The 16,441-nt window shown below is 42.1% G+C and overlaps 1 protein-coding gene across 4 annotated transcripts; it reads right to left on the bottom strand.

The window, feature by feature from the left end:
- Positions 1 to 2,136: 2,136 nt before the first annotated feature.
- Positions 2,137 to 16,289, bottom strand: LOC308680274 (tumor necrosis factor receptor superfamily member 14-like). 4 transcript variants are annotated; one of them, XM_081348306.1, is made up of 8 exons: positions 16,130 to 16,278; positions 8,285 to 8,656; positions 7,876 to 8,001; positions 7,531 to 7,686; positions 3,593 to 3,680; positions 2,812 to 3,517; positions 2,657 to 2,696; positions 2,137 to 2,536 (listed from the first exon to the last, which is right to left on the bottom strand). In XM_081348306.1, the coding sequence occupies exons 2-6, from the start codon at positions 8,469 to 8,471 to the stop codon at positions 3,280 to 3,282; spliced, it is 795 nt and encodes a 264-aa protein (XP_081204432.1). In that variant the 5' UTR covers positions 8,472 to 8,656; positions 16,130 to 16,278; the 3' UTR covers positions 2,137 to 2,536; positions 2,657 to 2,696; positions 2,812 to 3,279. The 4 variants fall into 4 exon arrangements, with proteins under 4 accessions (XP_081204432.1, XP_081204434.1, XP_081204431.1 ...); XM_081348308.1 differs by having other exon boundaries at positions 2,140 to 2,536; positions 2,657 to 3,517; positions 16,198 to 16,289; XM_081348305.1 differs by having other exon boundaries at positions 2,140 to 2,536; positions 2,657 to 3,517.
- Positions 16,290 to 16,441: the final 152 nt, after the last annotated feature.

The following is a 16,441-nucleotide window of genomic DNA, read 5'->3' as shown; positions in this document are numbered from 1 at the left end:
TAAATCTGTTGCTTGTCAACAAATAAATTGTTTATGATCAGTAGACTATTAATAGACATTCTCAACTAAGCGTTAGTAGATATATTTTAGGACTATCTAATTAAAGTGAAAAACAGTTTTTATCAGTAGAAAGTCTATAACCTATCAACAGATTAATAAAATTGTTTATGATCAGTTGACTATTAATAGACATTATCCACTAAGTGTTATAGATATATTATAGGACTATCTAATTAAAGTGAAAAACAGTTGATATCAGTAGAAAGTCTATAACCTATCAACAGATTGTAAACATACTTTTTTTGTACGTTTGAATAGATGCTGAAACGTATGATACAGACATGTCTGCAACGTAGAATTATTACGAATTCACAGCTACAAAACGTTTACGAATCATAAAGATATCTGTATCATTTCCCTTATACTGTTTTATAGATAAATGTAAGTTCCCTTAACCCTACTCCCAAACCTAAATATAAATTACTCATTTTATACAGAATATAAAAAGAATAAAACACTTTATGTGTAGGGAAATGCCAGTTTTATTTATAGCATTAAAATATATTTTAAGCCACTAACATTAATCCTACTCCTGCCCCTAAACTTACCCATAACCATTTCTTAAAGGTGCTGTATGTAACTTTTTTTTATAAAATGAATCCTTTTTTTATTGCCCGTCTGTGAAGGGGTTGTAATCACACATTACATTGATCCACTTTTCGTGTTTTGCTATTACCTCTGAAGGCCAGTATTCCTATTTTTATGTGTAGTCTCCGGGTCGGATTTTCTGCGAAATCCACCGGATGTGACGTGCATGCGCGCTCCCGAGCCTACAGTCTATTGCAACTGCACTGCAGCTAACGACATGGAGTCTGATAACACCAAAAAACGACCTGCCTCCAGCACAACACAGACTCCAACACAAACTCCAACACAAACTCCAAAAAAAAAAAAAAAAAAAAAAAAAAATATATATATATATATATATATATATATATATATATATATATATATATCTGCTGAAGCTCGTCAGGCCAAACGTCAATCGGATCGACTCAGGACGAAAACACGGATCAACATCGGCAGAGCGTTTGAATTATGGAGAGACCTCCGTTTTGAAATAGCAAGGTAAAATATAACATACATAAGACATGAAATGAATACAAAAGACTGTTCCATGATAACAAAAAGCAGGTGCTTTAGGATGTAACTTTTATTTTATGTACTAGATCTACTGTCTAACGTCACTCATCCCACTACTATCATATTGTTTATAATACACATTTCCAGACATGTTCAGTACAGTAATATTACTTCCTACTGTCTTATTGTTACACTGAAATTGTCCAGTCTAGTTGACTAACCGTTTTCGTTTTCATTCATTGACCTATGTTGACATTGCTGATTGTGAAAGATACACAAATAGTTAGTAAAATAATGCTAGATAACACCACATGTCGGCAAAATACAGTCGATGTAACGTTATCATGGTACGAGCATGGAGCATTAGTTCTATGTCAAGCTGATAAAAGTAGCCTATTATGGTAATGTTGCAGTGGGAGTTTACATGAGTTTCCAGCATGTTGTGTGATGCTTTCTCCGTTGTGTTGAAAGTCTCAGTGTGGCCGCCGGTGAGTTCGCGCTCTTGAGTTTGAGCACGCGCACGAGCACTGTTGTTGCAATCTGAAACATCACCGCTAGAGGCCGCTGGATCCTACATACAGCACCTTTAAAACTATGCAGGCTAAAATTATGAAGAAAAACAACAGATGAGTAATCATAATAATTTATTGCAAAAATGTAAATCGGTACCAAAAGTCGCTCAAATGACGATGTGTTGCAGTCCTCTCTGGCAGTATATAATAGTTTTGTATAAGAGACAGAGCAGAATTTAAGTTATTAATCCATAAAAATGTTAACCCAGCTTCCTAGTAAAGTCTCAACGAACGGACTATCAAAATAAAGTGTTACCAAATAGGAATATATATATATATATATATATATATATATATATATATATATATATATATTATTCAAATTCAAACCACTAATATCAATTGCAAATACAATCAGAATGAACTGATGTAGAATAGTGACATTACTGAGAAGTTAAAAAAACACAGATATGCACAGATTGTAAGTGAATACTTTTAAAATGATGATTTCATATAATGCAAAATGAATACATTTAAGTAATTAATACAAATTATAATTTTGCAAAAGTAACTGAATGTAGTATTTAAGTGTTTTATCACAGTTTTGTAATACTCCTCATGTTCATATTGTTGCAACACTCATACTGCTTCTTTCTTTTCTGAGGCTTATTGGCACAGCACTTCATAAGCAGAGCCGTCACTGCATGGTCAAATGGGTCCCTCAGTTTGTTTTAAGGACAGTTTGTGGCTCTATCTGCTGGACTTCAGGCATCAAATTCTTTAGAGAATGTGAAAAGAGTCTGGAAACTGTAGTCATTCACAATTTGTTGGGACTTGTTCTTCCAATCTGACTGTCTCAGCATTTATCCTGCCACCAACAACTGAAAACACAGTGAAGGAAAGCTTTACGTTTCAGCTTGTACAAGCACAATTTTTTATCCTATATGTACAGTACATGAGCTGTTAAACTGTGCTGTATGTCTGTGATTTACTACTCTTACCTTTTGTGCTGGTATTTTCATTTAAATAAATTCCTGTCTCCTTTTAACAAAAAACAAATAAACATACATTTTGTTATTTAAAACATAGAAAAGATATTTGCTGTTTTTTTCCATTTAATGTAAAAGAAAAGAAAAGAAAAAAACGTTCAGTATACCTGTATTCCTGTATGAACAGAATGAAGACAAATTATTAGTAATTTAATCAATATTATATTTCTCACTGCATCACCATCTTTTTTTATTGTAGCAAATATACAGTAGTCTATATGAATGATTGTCAAAATTACAAGAAGTTACAGTATCAGTTAGACTGTCGGCCTATATTACGTATTTAATTTGGTTGATTTTGCATAGAAAATTCATTAATGCATTTACATTTATTAATTTAGCAGACGCTTTTATCCAAAGCGACTTACAAATGAGAACAATAGAAAGAGTTAAACTAACAATAGGACAACAATATGCAAGTTCTATGACCCTTCCCAGTTTAATTTAACGCAGTATGTGTACTTTAAAAAAAATTATATAAAGATAATAGATATAGAAGATAAAGTGTTAGTATTAATGGATCAGGTGTTGCCAATAGAGATGCGTCTCCAGCCATTTCTTGAATAATAAAACAACTATATAGATCTCATACTACATAAATATTCAGAAGAATTTGAATAAAGCTTACCTGAATGTTTAGAATGTTTCTTCTTTCGAATATATACAATTGTAAAAACACTTACTAATATAATTATTATTATTAAAGTAACTACACTAATAGTTATGGCTGTTAAAGCAGTCAGGGGATTTCCACATTCACTGTCAGATGATCGTGTTCCTGGGTTTGTTTCAGTAAGTCCCATGGCATCACATCTGTGAATGATATCCACGATAAGATTTGTCAAAAATTAATAACAGCACATAAAAGCAGTTTAAGGGAGTACTTACTTTGTGTGTGGTAAACAGGATGAAAAAGATCCATTTGAATAAGTGTCACCTGAGCAGTCAGCACACACAGTATCTGTGGAGCCAGTACCTAAAAAGACAATGGACATATAGTTGACAACATAAAAGGTTACTATCGTTTTAAAAAAAAAGCTCTGTTTCCTTAAAGGGGGCGGGGCGGGGCGGGGGGGGGGGTGGGACGAGCGGCTGAAGGCGGGCCGTGTGGGCGAAGCTAAAGCTGTGCTAACGCGCCGAGCTAACAACACACAGAGACATTTGTTCAAGAGTTTTACTCACCGTTCCAATGCACAACCGCGAACCTTTATCATTGTGACTGCTCGATCCTTAAGCATTAGACGATCTGGGCTTTGTTTATAAAACAATCATCGTCGAAATGCAGGGAACAACAGACTTAACAGTTACACAACTCCGTTTATGCTCAGGAAAACAAACTCCATCCACGGGTGCCTTAACGCCGGGTTCTTTGGGAATCTGTGCAGGGTTGTCTTGCCCTGGCAACCAAAAACACACTTCTTTGGTGACATTGACTTCCCAAAAGCCGGGCAGGGCGCTTTGATGGCGAACTGCTTTCACTCTCTTGCTCTGTTTTACGAGTGCGCGCGCGCCCGCGATCTTACCGGAGAAGTGCCCTTAGGACCCATATAAGGAAATTCCGCCCTCTCTTACGTCAGACAGAGCCATACTCGAAAAAAACTTTCCGAAACTTGTGACAAACCGGAAGGACAATTTTTGGAACAAAAATACTCCTTCAAACGTACAACTTAACTTTTGAAACTTTGACCATGTTTAGCATGGGAATCCAACTCTTTAACAGTGTAAAAAACTCAGTATGCATGAAACTGTCACATGCCTGTCCTGTCTCGTGTAGCACATGTGGTGTTTGTGTTCCTGTCACTGTTTTGACCCCACCCTCCTTGTTATCTCATTATTTGTTTCATTTGTCCCACCTGTTCCTTCATTATCCTGCCTGATTGGTTCCCTTTTATAAGCTCCTTTGTGTTTGCAGTCTTTGTCGGATCGTTGTCTGGTTTACGTCTCCCGCTTCATGTGTAACCCTGGTATGTGTTGTTTCTAAAGTTATTGTTTTGTTGAGTTCTTGTTTTCCCCATTGTGGGTTTTGGTTTTGATTTTTGTTTCAGTTTGTTAATAAATTCTTTTTCTGCAATTGAGTCCTTTCCCTTAGTTTTCTTTAGTTTTCATGACAGAACGATCCGACCATGTCTAGGATTCAGCAGAAAGAGTCACGTCACCCACCAGGCCCTCCTGTCTCGTGCCCCCACTACCAACGCATTGTACGTTTCCAGTCATTAAGTGCCCTCTGCCAACAAGGAACTGACCTGAGGAAGTTCGCTAGGGAATTCCTTAGAGCGGCGGAGGGTTTAAGACTTAATGATGGGCCTCTTAAGGACCTTTTTTTTTACGCTCTTAATGAGCCCATGGACTGGGTTCTCAGGAGGGCGTATGATGGGTGTACCTTCGAGGCTATGGTGGAGGGTCTCGCTCGCTTTCAGGAGCGGGAGGCCAGGAAGGTGGTCCCAGTTCCGGTGGTCCCGAGTCCGGTGGTCCCAGTTCCGGTGGTCCCGAGTGGGGTGGTCCCGAGTCCGGTGGTCCCAGTTCCGGTGGTCTCGAAACACAGGAGGAGGAGAAAGGCTCCCTCTGTAACTGTTCCGGTGGTCCCAGTTCCGGTGGTCCTGAGTCTGGTGGTCCCGAGTCCGGTGATGCCGAATCCGGTGGCTCCTAACACGGAGACCATCCCGGAGGTGCCTGCCGCCGAGCCTGTTCAAGCCTGTGTCTTCGGACAAGATGGTCGCCGCCGAGCCTGTTCACGTCACGCCTGCCGAGCCTGGGTCTTTGGACAAGATGGCCGCCGCCGAGAGTGTTCACATCACGTCTGCCGAGCCTGTATCTTCGGACAAGATGGCCGCCGCCGAGCCTTTTCACGTCTTGCCTGCCGAGCCTGTGTCCCCTGACAAGATGGCCGCCGTCGAGCATGTGTCTGTTCCTGAGCCTGAGCCAGTGTCTGTTCCTGAGCCGGAGCCGGTGTCTGTTCCTGAGCCGGAGCCGGTCCGGTGTCTGTTCCTGAGCCGGAGCCGGTGTCTGTTCCTGAGCCGGTGTCTGTTCCTGAGCCGGTGTCTGTTCCTGAGCCGGTGTCTGTTCCTGAGCCGGTGTCTGTTCCTGAGCCGGAGCCGGTGTCTGTTCCTGAGCCGGAGCCGGTGTCTGTTCCTGTTCCTGAGCCGGAGCCGGTGTCTGTTCCTGAGCCGGAGCCGGTGTCTGTTCCTGAGCCGGAGTCTGTTCCTGAGCCGGAGCCGGTGTCTGTTCCGGTGTCTGTTCCTGAGCCGGAGCCGGTGTCTGTTCCTGAGCCGGAGCCGGTGTCTGTTCCTGAGCCGGAGCCGGTGTCTGTTCCTGAGCCGGAGCCGGTGTCGCCTGTTCCAGTTCCAGTGCCCGAGCCGGTGGTGTCTGTTCCAGTTCCAGTGCCCGAGCCGGTGGTGCCAGTTCCAGATCCAGTGCCCGAGCCGGTGGTGTCTGTTCCAGTTCCAGTGCCCGAGCCGGTGGTGCCAGTTCCAGTTCCAGTGCCCGAGCCGGTGGTGCCAGTTCCAGTTCCTGAGCCGGTGGTGCCAGTTCCAGTGCCCGAGCCGGTGGTGCCAGTTCCAGTTCCAGTGCCCGAGCCGGTGGTGCCAGTTCCAGTTCCTGAGCCGGTGGTGTTTGTTCCTGGGCCGGTGGTGCCAGTTCCAGTGCCCGAGCCGGTGGTGCCAGTTCCAGTTCCAGTGCCCGAGCCGGTGGTGTCTGTTCCAGTTCCAGTGCCCGAGCCGGTGGTGCCAGTTCCAGTTCCAGTGCCCGAGCCGGTGGTGTCTGTTCCAGTGCCCGAGCCGGTGGTGCCAGTTCCAGTGCCCGAGCCGGTGGTGTCTGTTCCAGTTCCCGAGCCAGTGGTGTCTGTTCCAGTTCCAGTGCCTGAGCCGTTGGTGCCAGTTCCAGTGCCAGTTCTGGTGGTGCCAGTTCCAGTACTTGAGCCGGTGGTGCCAGTTCCACCGTCCGAGGGGTCGTCTCCACCGTGGCCGCCCGAGGGGTCGTCTCCGCCGTGGCCGCCCGAGGGAAGGTCTCCGCCGTGGCCGCCCGAGGGAAGGTCTCCGCCGTGGCCGCCCGAGGGAAGGTCTCCGCCCTGGCCGCCCGAGGGAAGGTCTCCGCCCTGGCCGCCCGAGGGGGAGTCTCCGCCCTGGCCGCCCGAGGGAAGGTCTGCTCCGCCCTGGCCGCCCGATGGACTCTCAGCTCCGCTCTGGCCTCCTGAACTGTCCATTTTTTTTCCCCTGCCCCACCCTGGTCTGTCCTTCCTGTTCCCCCTGTTTCACCCTGGTCTGTCCCTCCCGTCCCGCCCTGGTCTGTCCCTCCCGTCCCGCCCTGGTCTGTCCCTCCCGTCCCTAGTGGAGCGTCTGGTAGCCGCTCCTTAAGGAGGGGGTAATGTCACATGCCTGTCCTGTCTAGTGTAGCACATGTGGTGTTTGTGTTCCTGTCACTGTTTTGACCCCACCCTCCTTGTTATCTCATTATTGGTTTCATTTGTCCCACCTGTTCCTTCATTATCCTGCCTGATTGGTTCCCTTTTATAAGCTCCTTTGTGTTTGCAGTCTTTGTCGGATCGTTGTCTGGTTTACGTCTCCCGCTTCATGTGTAACCCTGGTATGTGTTGTTTCTAAAGTTATTGTTTTGTTGAGTTCTTGTTTTCCCCATTGTGGGTTTTGGTTTTGATTTTTGTTTCAGTTTGTTAATAAATTCTTTTTCTGCAATTGAGTCCTTTCCCTTAGTTTTCTTTAGTTTTCATGACAGAAACAGTAATTCACCCCCCCTTTAACTGCAACTAATGCACCACAGATAACAATAAATAGCATTTCATGCACTGTCCATCTTCATTTCATTTTATCATTTACCTGCTTGTTTGATATATTGTCCAGGGCTGCATGCAGAGTGTTGCACAGCAAAAATGCAGCTGATTTTCTTTTTTTCAATACAGTAGAATCTTTCCAGTGGCCCACAAACAGTATCTGACGACCGAGTACAAGCTTTAATCACTCTTATTCCTCTGTCTAAGATAGAAACAAGTCAGCAGAAACCATATTACATAAGTTACTTTTACGAACAGTTACCCCTGAGCAACTAACATCTCTTCAGATGCTAAATCACCTGCAATAAAATATCAAACAGATTCAAATGAATAAAATCTATAACAACTTTTTAATTTTCAGATGAACCAATATAAAGGAGGAAACACTCACTTGCATCACACACGGTACAGGTAAAGCATTTTGTGAAGCCGCTGGGTTCATCAATGTAAGTGAATTCAGGGCATGGGACACACGTTGTACTGGTGTCATCTGTGCAGTGCCAAAAAACACAATTTCCTAAAAAGCAGCACAAACAATTTTTCAACTTTGGCAATGTGATGTAAAATGCATTGTCATATACTAACTTTCAATTTTTATTTTTTTTTGCTTTTATGCAGGAAAAAAATCATTAATGCAGACTAAAGCAGATTATCATCACTACTGAAGTTATATTTAACAAACTTATAGTAAAAAAAACTTTGATAAAGAAGATAGATTGAAAAATAAAAAGCATAAAAATAAAAACAAATTGTGTAAAATATGTAAACTATATGGTATAACTTTTTATGAGCAGTCTTACCAGGAGCACACATCGGGCAGCATTGCCCATCTATCTCATATTCAGCATGCGCACATCCACAAAAGCAAAGATCATAGTTGAGTGGAACAATAACAGTAATGAGAAGAGTAATCCTTAAAGTGAACATGTCACAAATCTCAGTGGAGTCTACACAGCTGATATGAGCAACTGAGCATTGAAGAAACATTTCCCCAGCCTTCACATTAGCTGTGCCATTAGTTGCATGGTCTGATGGTTGCCTTAACAGCTAACAGTATGAGGGGATTTTGTTGAAAACTGGGAGACAAGAAGACAGTCGTTCAAAAATCAGATCTTGTGCAGGTTGTATTTCCACAAGCATCTTGCAGACATATCCATTCTTTGGCAAACAAACTGGAAAAAGAAAGAAGAAGAAAAAAAAAAAATGTTTATAAAACTGTACATAAAAACTGCCTACATAAAAAAGCATTTACAAATGAACCCCAGAAAACAAGTGGGAGGAACAAAAGGAGGAAATAAGTGAAAACTACTTTCACTGTAGTCAAAATTTGAAGGAAATTTAGAAACAACACGTAAAGACCAATTTCGAGCCGACGTCACAGTTACGTCACGGCGTTAGCTGGGGCACGTTCAAGTTCAAAACAGTGCGCAACGTTTTGCTACGGTTTCCGGGTTGAACGTCATGTCCTGGAAACGGCGTGCACCGGTGTGCAACGGGGTTTGAGATAGTGGTGGGCAGATCGAGGCTTCGTGAAGCAATTATCAAGTATCTCAAAATCAAACTCCTCTCACAAAAACCCACGAGGTCAATATGCGTTGATTTCACTTTTATACAGATGTGCGATTGTGTGGTCTGTTGTCCCGACCGTGTCAATCAAACGCTGATTCGGTGGACCACACCTGATGAAACACTTAGTGAAACACTTCGAGGCTTCGTTTGGACATAGTCACGTGACATGGGTGTTTTGAATCACGCTTCGGATCAGTTTTTCGAAACATCTGCGCTTCGGGATCTCGCAAAGCTTCGGAACGACTGTTTCGCGTCTGCCATCCCTAGTTTGAGATACGTTTTCTCTTGTTTGGTGGGTGGGTGTGTCAGAACTGCAGTCCAATCAGCAGCAACATGTATAAAGGTCCGTGCACGCACGCGGTATTAAAGTGAACTCGCACAATGGGTTCAAGGAAAGTAATTTACAAGTATGTTCGATGCAGCTCGGTTTACGCAACAACTGAGGATATTAGAAGACATGTTTGTCGTAAGTTTTATTGTAAAAATATAGGATATCAACATAATGATGTAGTTGTTTATATTTTTAGCTTCATTGCAAGTGTATGACATTTGGTATAGAAATACACAATGGTAATTAAGTGCTTTTCCTAAAAATGAGAAAGAAAATGCAGGGTATTAAAACAGTATGAACTACGAATAAAGTCCGTATGTGAGGCTAAATAGATGTGTTTTAGTCTGAATTAGGTAAGATGTGTGCTTCCATTTCAGTTTCAGCAATCCCTTCACTCGATTGGGATCTCTTTTGTTCTGGGCGGCAAGTGCAGTAGCCTAACTGTAACATCGGGCATATTTTGTAGTATTAAACATATTTATACCGACTTCATCAGGCTCTGAAAATTCTTCACAAAGAACCAGGGGGGCAGCGTTTCATATTATGTTGAAGCTTCCCCGGGCGCCGCCATTGGCTAGCAGACCATCACCTGCTGTTAGCATCCCATTGACTCCCATTCATTTTGGCGTCACTTTGACAGCGAATAACTTTACATCTGAGGCATTTAAAGACTCCATTTGTCCATTATTTATTTCTAAAGAAACACGAAAATTTATAAAAGGCTCCATTACCTTGTATCTTACGTTATGGCCCCGTAGAAGCAGTTTTTGTAAAAATAGGCTAACCATTGCGTCATACCCACGTGACTCTCTGTCGCACAGTAGAGAGATTACCGAATGGACAGGAGCAGAAGCTCGCGGGCAATCGGGGGGACGTGGAGGCAAAATGGCAAAGTAATTAATCAGAATACTTAGCAAAAGTTTCTCCTGCTGCTAGCTCATGGACACCTCCTATTCACGCTCTCCGTCTCTGCAAGTTTCGGAAGGGAATGATTCAGATTTCTCTTGGCACAGCTACTAGAAGACAGACGGGTTGCTCACGTCACATCTACGTCGTCAAGCTCAGTTTGAGTCTGCGCAGTACGCTCGACCATCAGGAAGTTAGTGCTTCTAATTGACTTCACTTTCCTCCGTTGAATCCAATGGGGTCGCTGTGTCCAGTTTATATACTGTCTATGCAAAGAACACAAAGAATGGCCTTCTCAGCTGTCATAGTTGCAACTCTTGCGTCATCAGAACAGTGTGTTCAACGCATCACCAGAGAATGTCTAATATGGCGAGAAGTTTCACTCTCACTACACTTCCGGCTTCTGAACTGGTTGCAGTTCCACTCTGATTCCATATGAGGGCGCTCACAGGACGAGTGCAGAATGAATGGAGGTCTATGGCGCTATACCAATAAAAATCCACTTTTCTCAGGATATAATTTTTTGTCTAGTAATTTGAATGTTGTATTCGAAAGGAGATGCAAAGAAATTACACATTGCTGGGTGTTCGATTTTTTAGAGTCACTTATTTGCTTTAAAAAGTCTTTCAAAATGTCAATGACGTCAGAATGCTGACGTCATTAGCAGAATGCTAGCTTGTTATGGGCAACAACAACTCAACCTGTAAGAAATCAAAACAACATAAGTACTCGTTCATTCAACTTTCGACCTAAAACCCATGTTGAACTTGCAAAATCTACAATCAGATCTGAGATTTCTCAACGGCAATTGGGTGAAAGAGACAAATTTAGCCGTCTAGCCCCATTCATTTTGCACTCATGACGATCGCCCCCAGTGGAACTGTGGTGGTACTACAACCAAAATTCGGTACAATAGGACTTAATAGGCCTATGTCACACTTCCTGCTTCCGGAACGCGTAGTAGGGATTCAGAACTTCCGGTCAACAGTATTTCTCCATAAGGATTTAGATTATCAGCCATAATGTCTAAACCACCCGAGGTAGACTGACCAGGAGCTATGAGTTTGTGAAACGAAGGTTTTTGCTCCTGTAGAAGCTAGAAGTTCGTATGAAATCAACCTTGTTTTAAGAAAAACATGTTTTATCCGCGATCTTATGAAAAAAAACTACACTACCCACAATCCTAAGCGTAGCAGCAACGTCTGCTGATTGGTCCAACTCGCTGTTACCATAGAAACGTTTACCTAACTGGCGAACGGCCCGTCGCTGTTGTTGTAGTGTACCGGGTTGCTCTGCATCAGGACGTAGACAGCCATAACTCAGCTTTCACGCTTTTCCACTTGAGAGTTTTCATTTACCATCCGAACCACATCGTCATATGTGACTTCAGGCAGGTTGCGGAGAGATTTGGTCCAGCAGTATCTGTCGGACTCCGCCATTGTAAAGAGCTAACCGGAAGAGCTGTATCCCTACTAAAAGACGTACTTCCGGTCTTCAATTTTTTCGTGATATAGGCCTATAGGGAGTGGGCAGGCTCTCCGTAGACGGGCTCTGGCATCACCGTTTCTGTTTAAAAAACGTTGTGCAACGTTTTGTCGGGGCTGAACGCAGCCCTGGTGGCAAAACTGGAGGCGGCCAACACAAACCAGCACAGAGATTCGGCTACATAATGAGCTTAAATTGTTATTATTGTTATTAAATGTCATCTTGTTGTGTTGTTGGATGCAAGAATCGACGGAGTACAGGCTCCAATTTGAAATTTTAGAGTATAATGTTTTCAAAATTATTGTGATCATTTGTGAATCATCTATGATTGTAGGCTATACATTGTTTTGATTGATTGTGATTAGACTTTTGGAAGAACCTGGTAAGAAAGGGTAATCAAATACATAGTTAAAAATGAATATGCTGTATCTGGAATTTTTATTTCTAGAAAATATTCACATCATTAAAATTGCACCGTAATGTCACTGTTTACATTGTCGTCTTCTGTCTGGCCTTGGCGCTGGCGAGGCTGAACTGCGGATCGTAGGCTACAACACAAGTCTTGTATGTGAACATTTAGTAGAGTTATAGGCATCTAAAGATATGCCATCAGTTTGTCTATCGGGTCGGTGTAGAAGTCAGGCCACTCAACCGGAGGTAACTTAGTCTTGATGTGAGTGATCATATATATTTTAATCACAATTTATGGTTAGGCTAAAGTTAATCCTCTGGGGTCGACAAACGCGTCGGCGCATTTTGCTGGATTTTTTCACATAGCAGCAAAATATGAATATGCCTATAGAGAGCGCGCGCTATTGACATCAACTCAATAAAACTCATCAGATGCATATTTACGTCGTCTTGCGACCCTGTGAGCAAACTATCCATTTTAGACAGTCTGACAGCAGGACTCTCAGGCAAAGAGTATAGAAGCCCAAGTATAGAAGGTCACATGAAGGTCACATGACCTGTTCAACGACGGTCCGTCTCCTCCAAACTTACATAGGCGGTATTTCAAGAGGGCAGCCCCGCTCGGAGCATTAATAGTGTCAAACGCTGTATATTGGCCTGAGGAATCATTTAAAATAACTCGTATGCGTCAACTCTTTAGGTCACAAAGTCCACGGTGTGGCTTTAACGTTAGCTAGACTAGAGAGCACACGGCAGAAAGGGCGAGGAAGCGAGATATCAACATATCAACCTAAAATATGGAACACAACTTGTTCAGATTTTTTGCTTTCATTTTCTTGCAGTTCTAAAGTAAAATATATTTTGTAATATATATATTTTATATAAAATATAAATAATTACATTTTTTAAATTTGTACATTTTAATAAACTCAAACTTATATAACTTTTTTCTGTTTCACTTTCATAATTTATTTCACTTCAACAATAATCTGAAAAATTAAAACAAGACCAACTATAGGTCTAAATTCCAAAGCATTCTTGAATTAACGTTACAACCATTTAAGTTTGGATAGTGATTTTCATGTTTATGCGAAAAAAAGGTGACAGTTAAAGGGTTAATTTAGTGAAAACAATGAATTAATAAAGCGATCATTTGCCAGGTTAGGTGTTCATATTTCTCTGAAAGTAAGTTATGCGATTTAAAAAGCCTATTTCGAGTCTTGACAATTTCGACCAAATACATAACATTAGCAAACTGTTACTGCGGTTATGGGATAGCTTACATTAACGTTACAGCACCTGTTATCGTTTACGTTAGCTCACTTTAAAGTTAATAAAACCTTTTACTTTACCTCTCTGGATCTTTGGGGAATCTATGAAATGCTAGTTGATTGGTTGTACACTAGTTGTTGCAGTTGATGGCAGAACACTGTTTTTTTTTTCTTTGTTTCCAATTATTTCCAGACATAATGTTAATGCTGTACAGTAGTTGTGCTAACGGTAAAGCCGTTGGTTCAGTCCAAAATGGCGGCCGCGCTACCGAAGCGCCACCTAGTGGCTGTTGTCAAAACTGCAATGGAGTTTCGCCTCTTGTTACTTCTATACTCTTTGGTTTAGTTACCCTTTAACGTTAATCCTGTCAGATCGTCCATCCATTGACTGAGCGTGTACGTACGGGTCAAAATACTTAACGTTAAAATAACTTTTGCAAATAACAGTCGCGTTACTGGACAGTGAGTGACCTTGCACATTAAGATAAAATCGGATTTTCTCCAGTCATTATTAAAAAAACAAGCTAACAAAAGTGGCAAACTAACGTTAGTGAAGCGGCCAGAGGGATCGTTCTGACTGCCACCACCAGCTCCGCCCACAAAAAAACGTCACCATGTTTACCAACTGAAAAGGGGTCTTAAAGGTCCCATGACATGAAATTTTCACTTTCTGGGGTTTTTTAACATTAATATGACTTCCCCTAGCCTGTATATGGTCCCCAAGTTTCTAGAAATTTTAATCGGTGTAAATCGAGCTTTTGCTATCTTTCTCTGCCTTTGAGAAAATGGAGGCTCACGCGCTGATCTTGAATCTCCTCCTTATGACGTTATAAGGAGGAATGTTACCTCCCCTGTCTCTGCTTTGCCCGCCCAGAGAATATTTTCCGCCCATGAGAAAATGCGATAGGAAGTAGGAACGCGCGCGCGCGCGATTTTAGTTTGTCCACGAGAGATATAATGGCTTTTGAGCGAGCGAAGCATAATAATTGCTCAATAATTGGATGTACAAATGAACACCGAAGGGTTAATACAGAGCTGGGCTTGCTGAACGTCTGAAACTAAAGTCTGGATCAGTACCAACTCTCTTTGGCTCAGCTAACGTTACACACCTCGGACAAGTAAGTCAACTAATAATACAAGTTGTTGCTTTACTGTTTATGGTTACCTAGCTTGTTACACGTAGAATGTGGCTGTAGCATTAGCTATGCAGTTACTTGCGCTAATGTAAAGTTAGATAGCATCAAGTATGTGTGTGAATACACACACTGTAACGCGAGTGTTGTACACTTCTTTGTTATTTGGATAGCGTTTTCCTGTTGGTTATACGGCGCGCGCGATATCCGCATTTCAAGATCGCAGAGCTTGATGTAATTGTAATAAGATAAATTACAGATGTTACAGATCTCTCGTGAAAAGGCTACAGTAGGTTAGCGTTAGCTACATGATAATAACTAAACCATCCGAATAAAGTCCAGACATAATATTTTAAACTAACCATTCGGAAACGTCCTGCTGGAGCCGCTGAGTTGCAACTTCTTCATCCGTTGCTTCTCCATCTGGATCAGATTCTGGGTCAAACTGAAATGCTTGAACGACTGCGTGTCTCCGTGCCATTGCAATATATCCAATGTAAACATGCATGGTCTACCGTTGCCGCAGATGGTCAAGGCCACACCCACCCTCCACCTTACGCCGCCTATCTCCTCCTCATTAACATTTAAAGCTACAGACACCGAAACGGCCCGTCTGAAGGAAGCTCATTCTGGGACTGGCTTATAGTGGCTATAATTCTGCACTGAGACTGAATTTTTGGAAAGAGATTTCAGATACAGTACTAGGGACCACTAAGGCCTATATTAAAGCCTACAAAAAGTAGCATGTCATGGGACCTTTAAAGCGACTATAAACAGAGCCAGTCTACGGAGAGCCTTGGCACTTTCTATTAGCCCCATTGTATCGATCTTGGTTGCAGTTCCATTAGAATTCCACTGGAGGTGATCGCGGGCGAGTGCAGACTGAATAGGAGTCTATGGGGCTAGACGGCTAAATGTGTCTCTTTCACCCGATTCCCGTTGAGAAATCTCAGATTTTATTGTAGGTTTTGCAAGTTCAACATGGGTTATAGGGCGAAAGTTGAATGAACGAGTACTTATTTCTTTTTTATTTCTTACAGGTTGAGTTGTTGTTGCCCATTACACGCTAGCATTCTGCTAATTGACATTTTAAAAGACTTTTTAAACCAAATAAGTGACTCTAAAAAATCTAACACCCAGCAATGTGTAATTTATTTGCATCTCCTTTCAAATACAACATTCAAATTACTAGACAAAAAATTATATCCTGAGAAAAGTGGATTTTGAGGGTTTTTCTCCATAGACCTCCATTCATTCTGCACTCGCCTGCGAGCGCCCCCGCATGGACAGAGCAGAGACGTGTTACTGCAGCCAGTCCAGAAACCGGAAGTAAGCAGAGAGTGCCAATTCTCTTCCTATTAGACAATCTCTGCTATAAAGGAATATAAAGGAATCCATTTAAATAAATTGGTCAGTTGTCGACTGCCTTTAAAATATTAGCCTTTCGTTTTGTGCCAGGAATTTTAGTAGGGTAGAGTTTAAAGTTGCAGATCACTGCAGGTTTTCTTTTTTAATAAACACTGACTAAAAACAACTTACCAGCTGATAGACTATAGAGTAGCCTAATTTCACGTCTGTTTCTTTCACAAAACACTGGTCAGACTCACAGACATTGGTTGCTCGTTTCCTGAAGCGTTCTTTCACTTTTGCATTCCTCAATCCTCTTACGTCTTCAGCTTCAGTCAGTCACACGGGCTCTGGTCACACCCAAAAGACTTAGATAAAGTTGGTTTTATATTCGCACATTCGCACTTTTTTGCTCAAAAACTGTCTCAATAACAAGCGCAATAAAGCACATTTTTGCAAAATAAAAGCAGCTACATGATCTTTAGGACAAAGATGGTGAACTAC

This window comes from Scardinius erythrophthalmus, assembly GCF_964197995.2.
Source record: "Scardinius erythrophthalmus genome assembly, chromosome: 20".
NCBI lineage: Eukaryota > Metazoa > Chordata > Actinopteri > Cypriniformes > Leuciscidae > Scardinius > Scardinius erythrophthalmus.
Note: the sequence above shows the minus strand (reverse complement) of the source record. Positions and strands in the feature narration are given on the sequence as shown.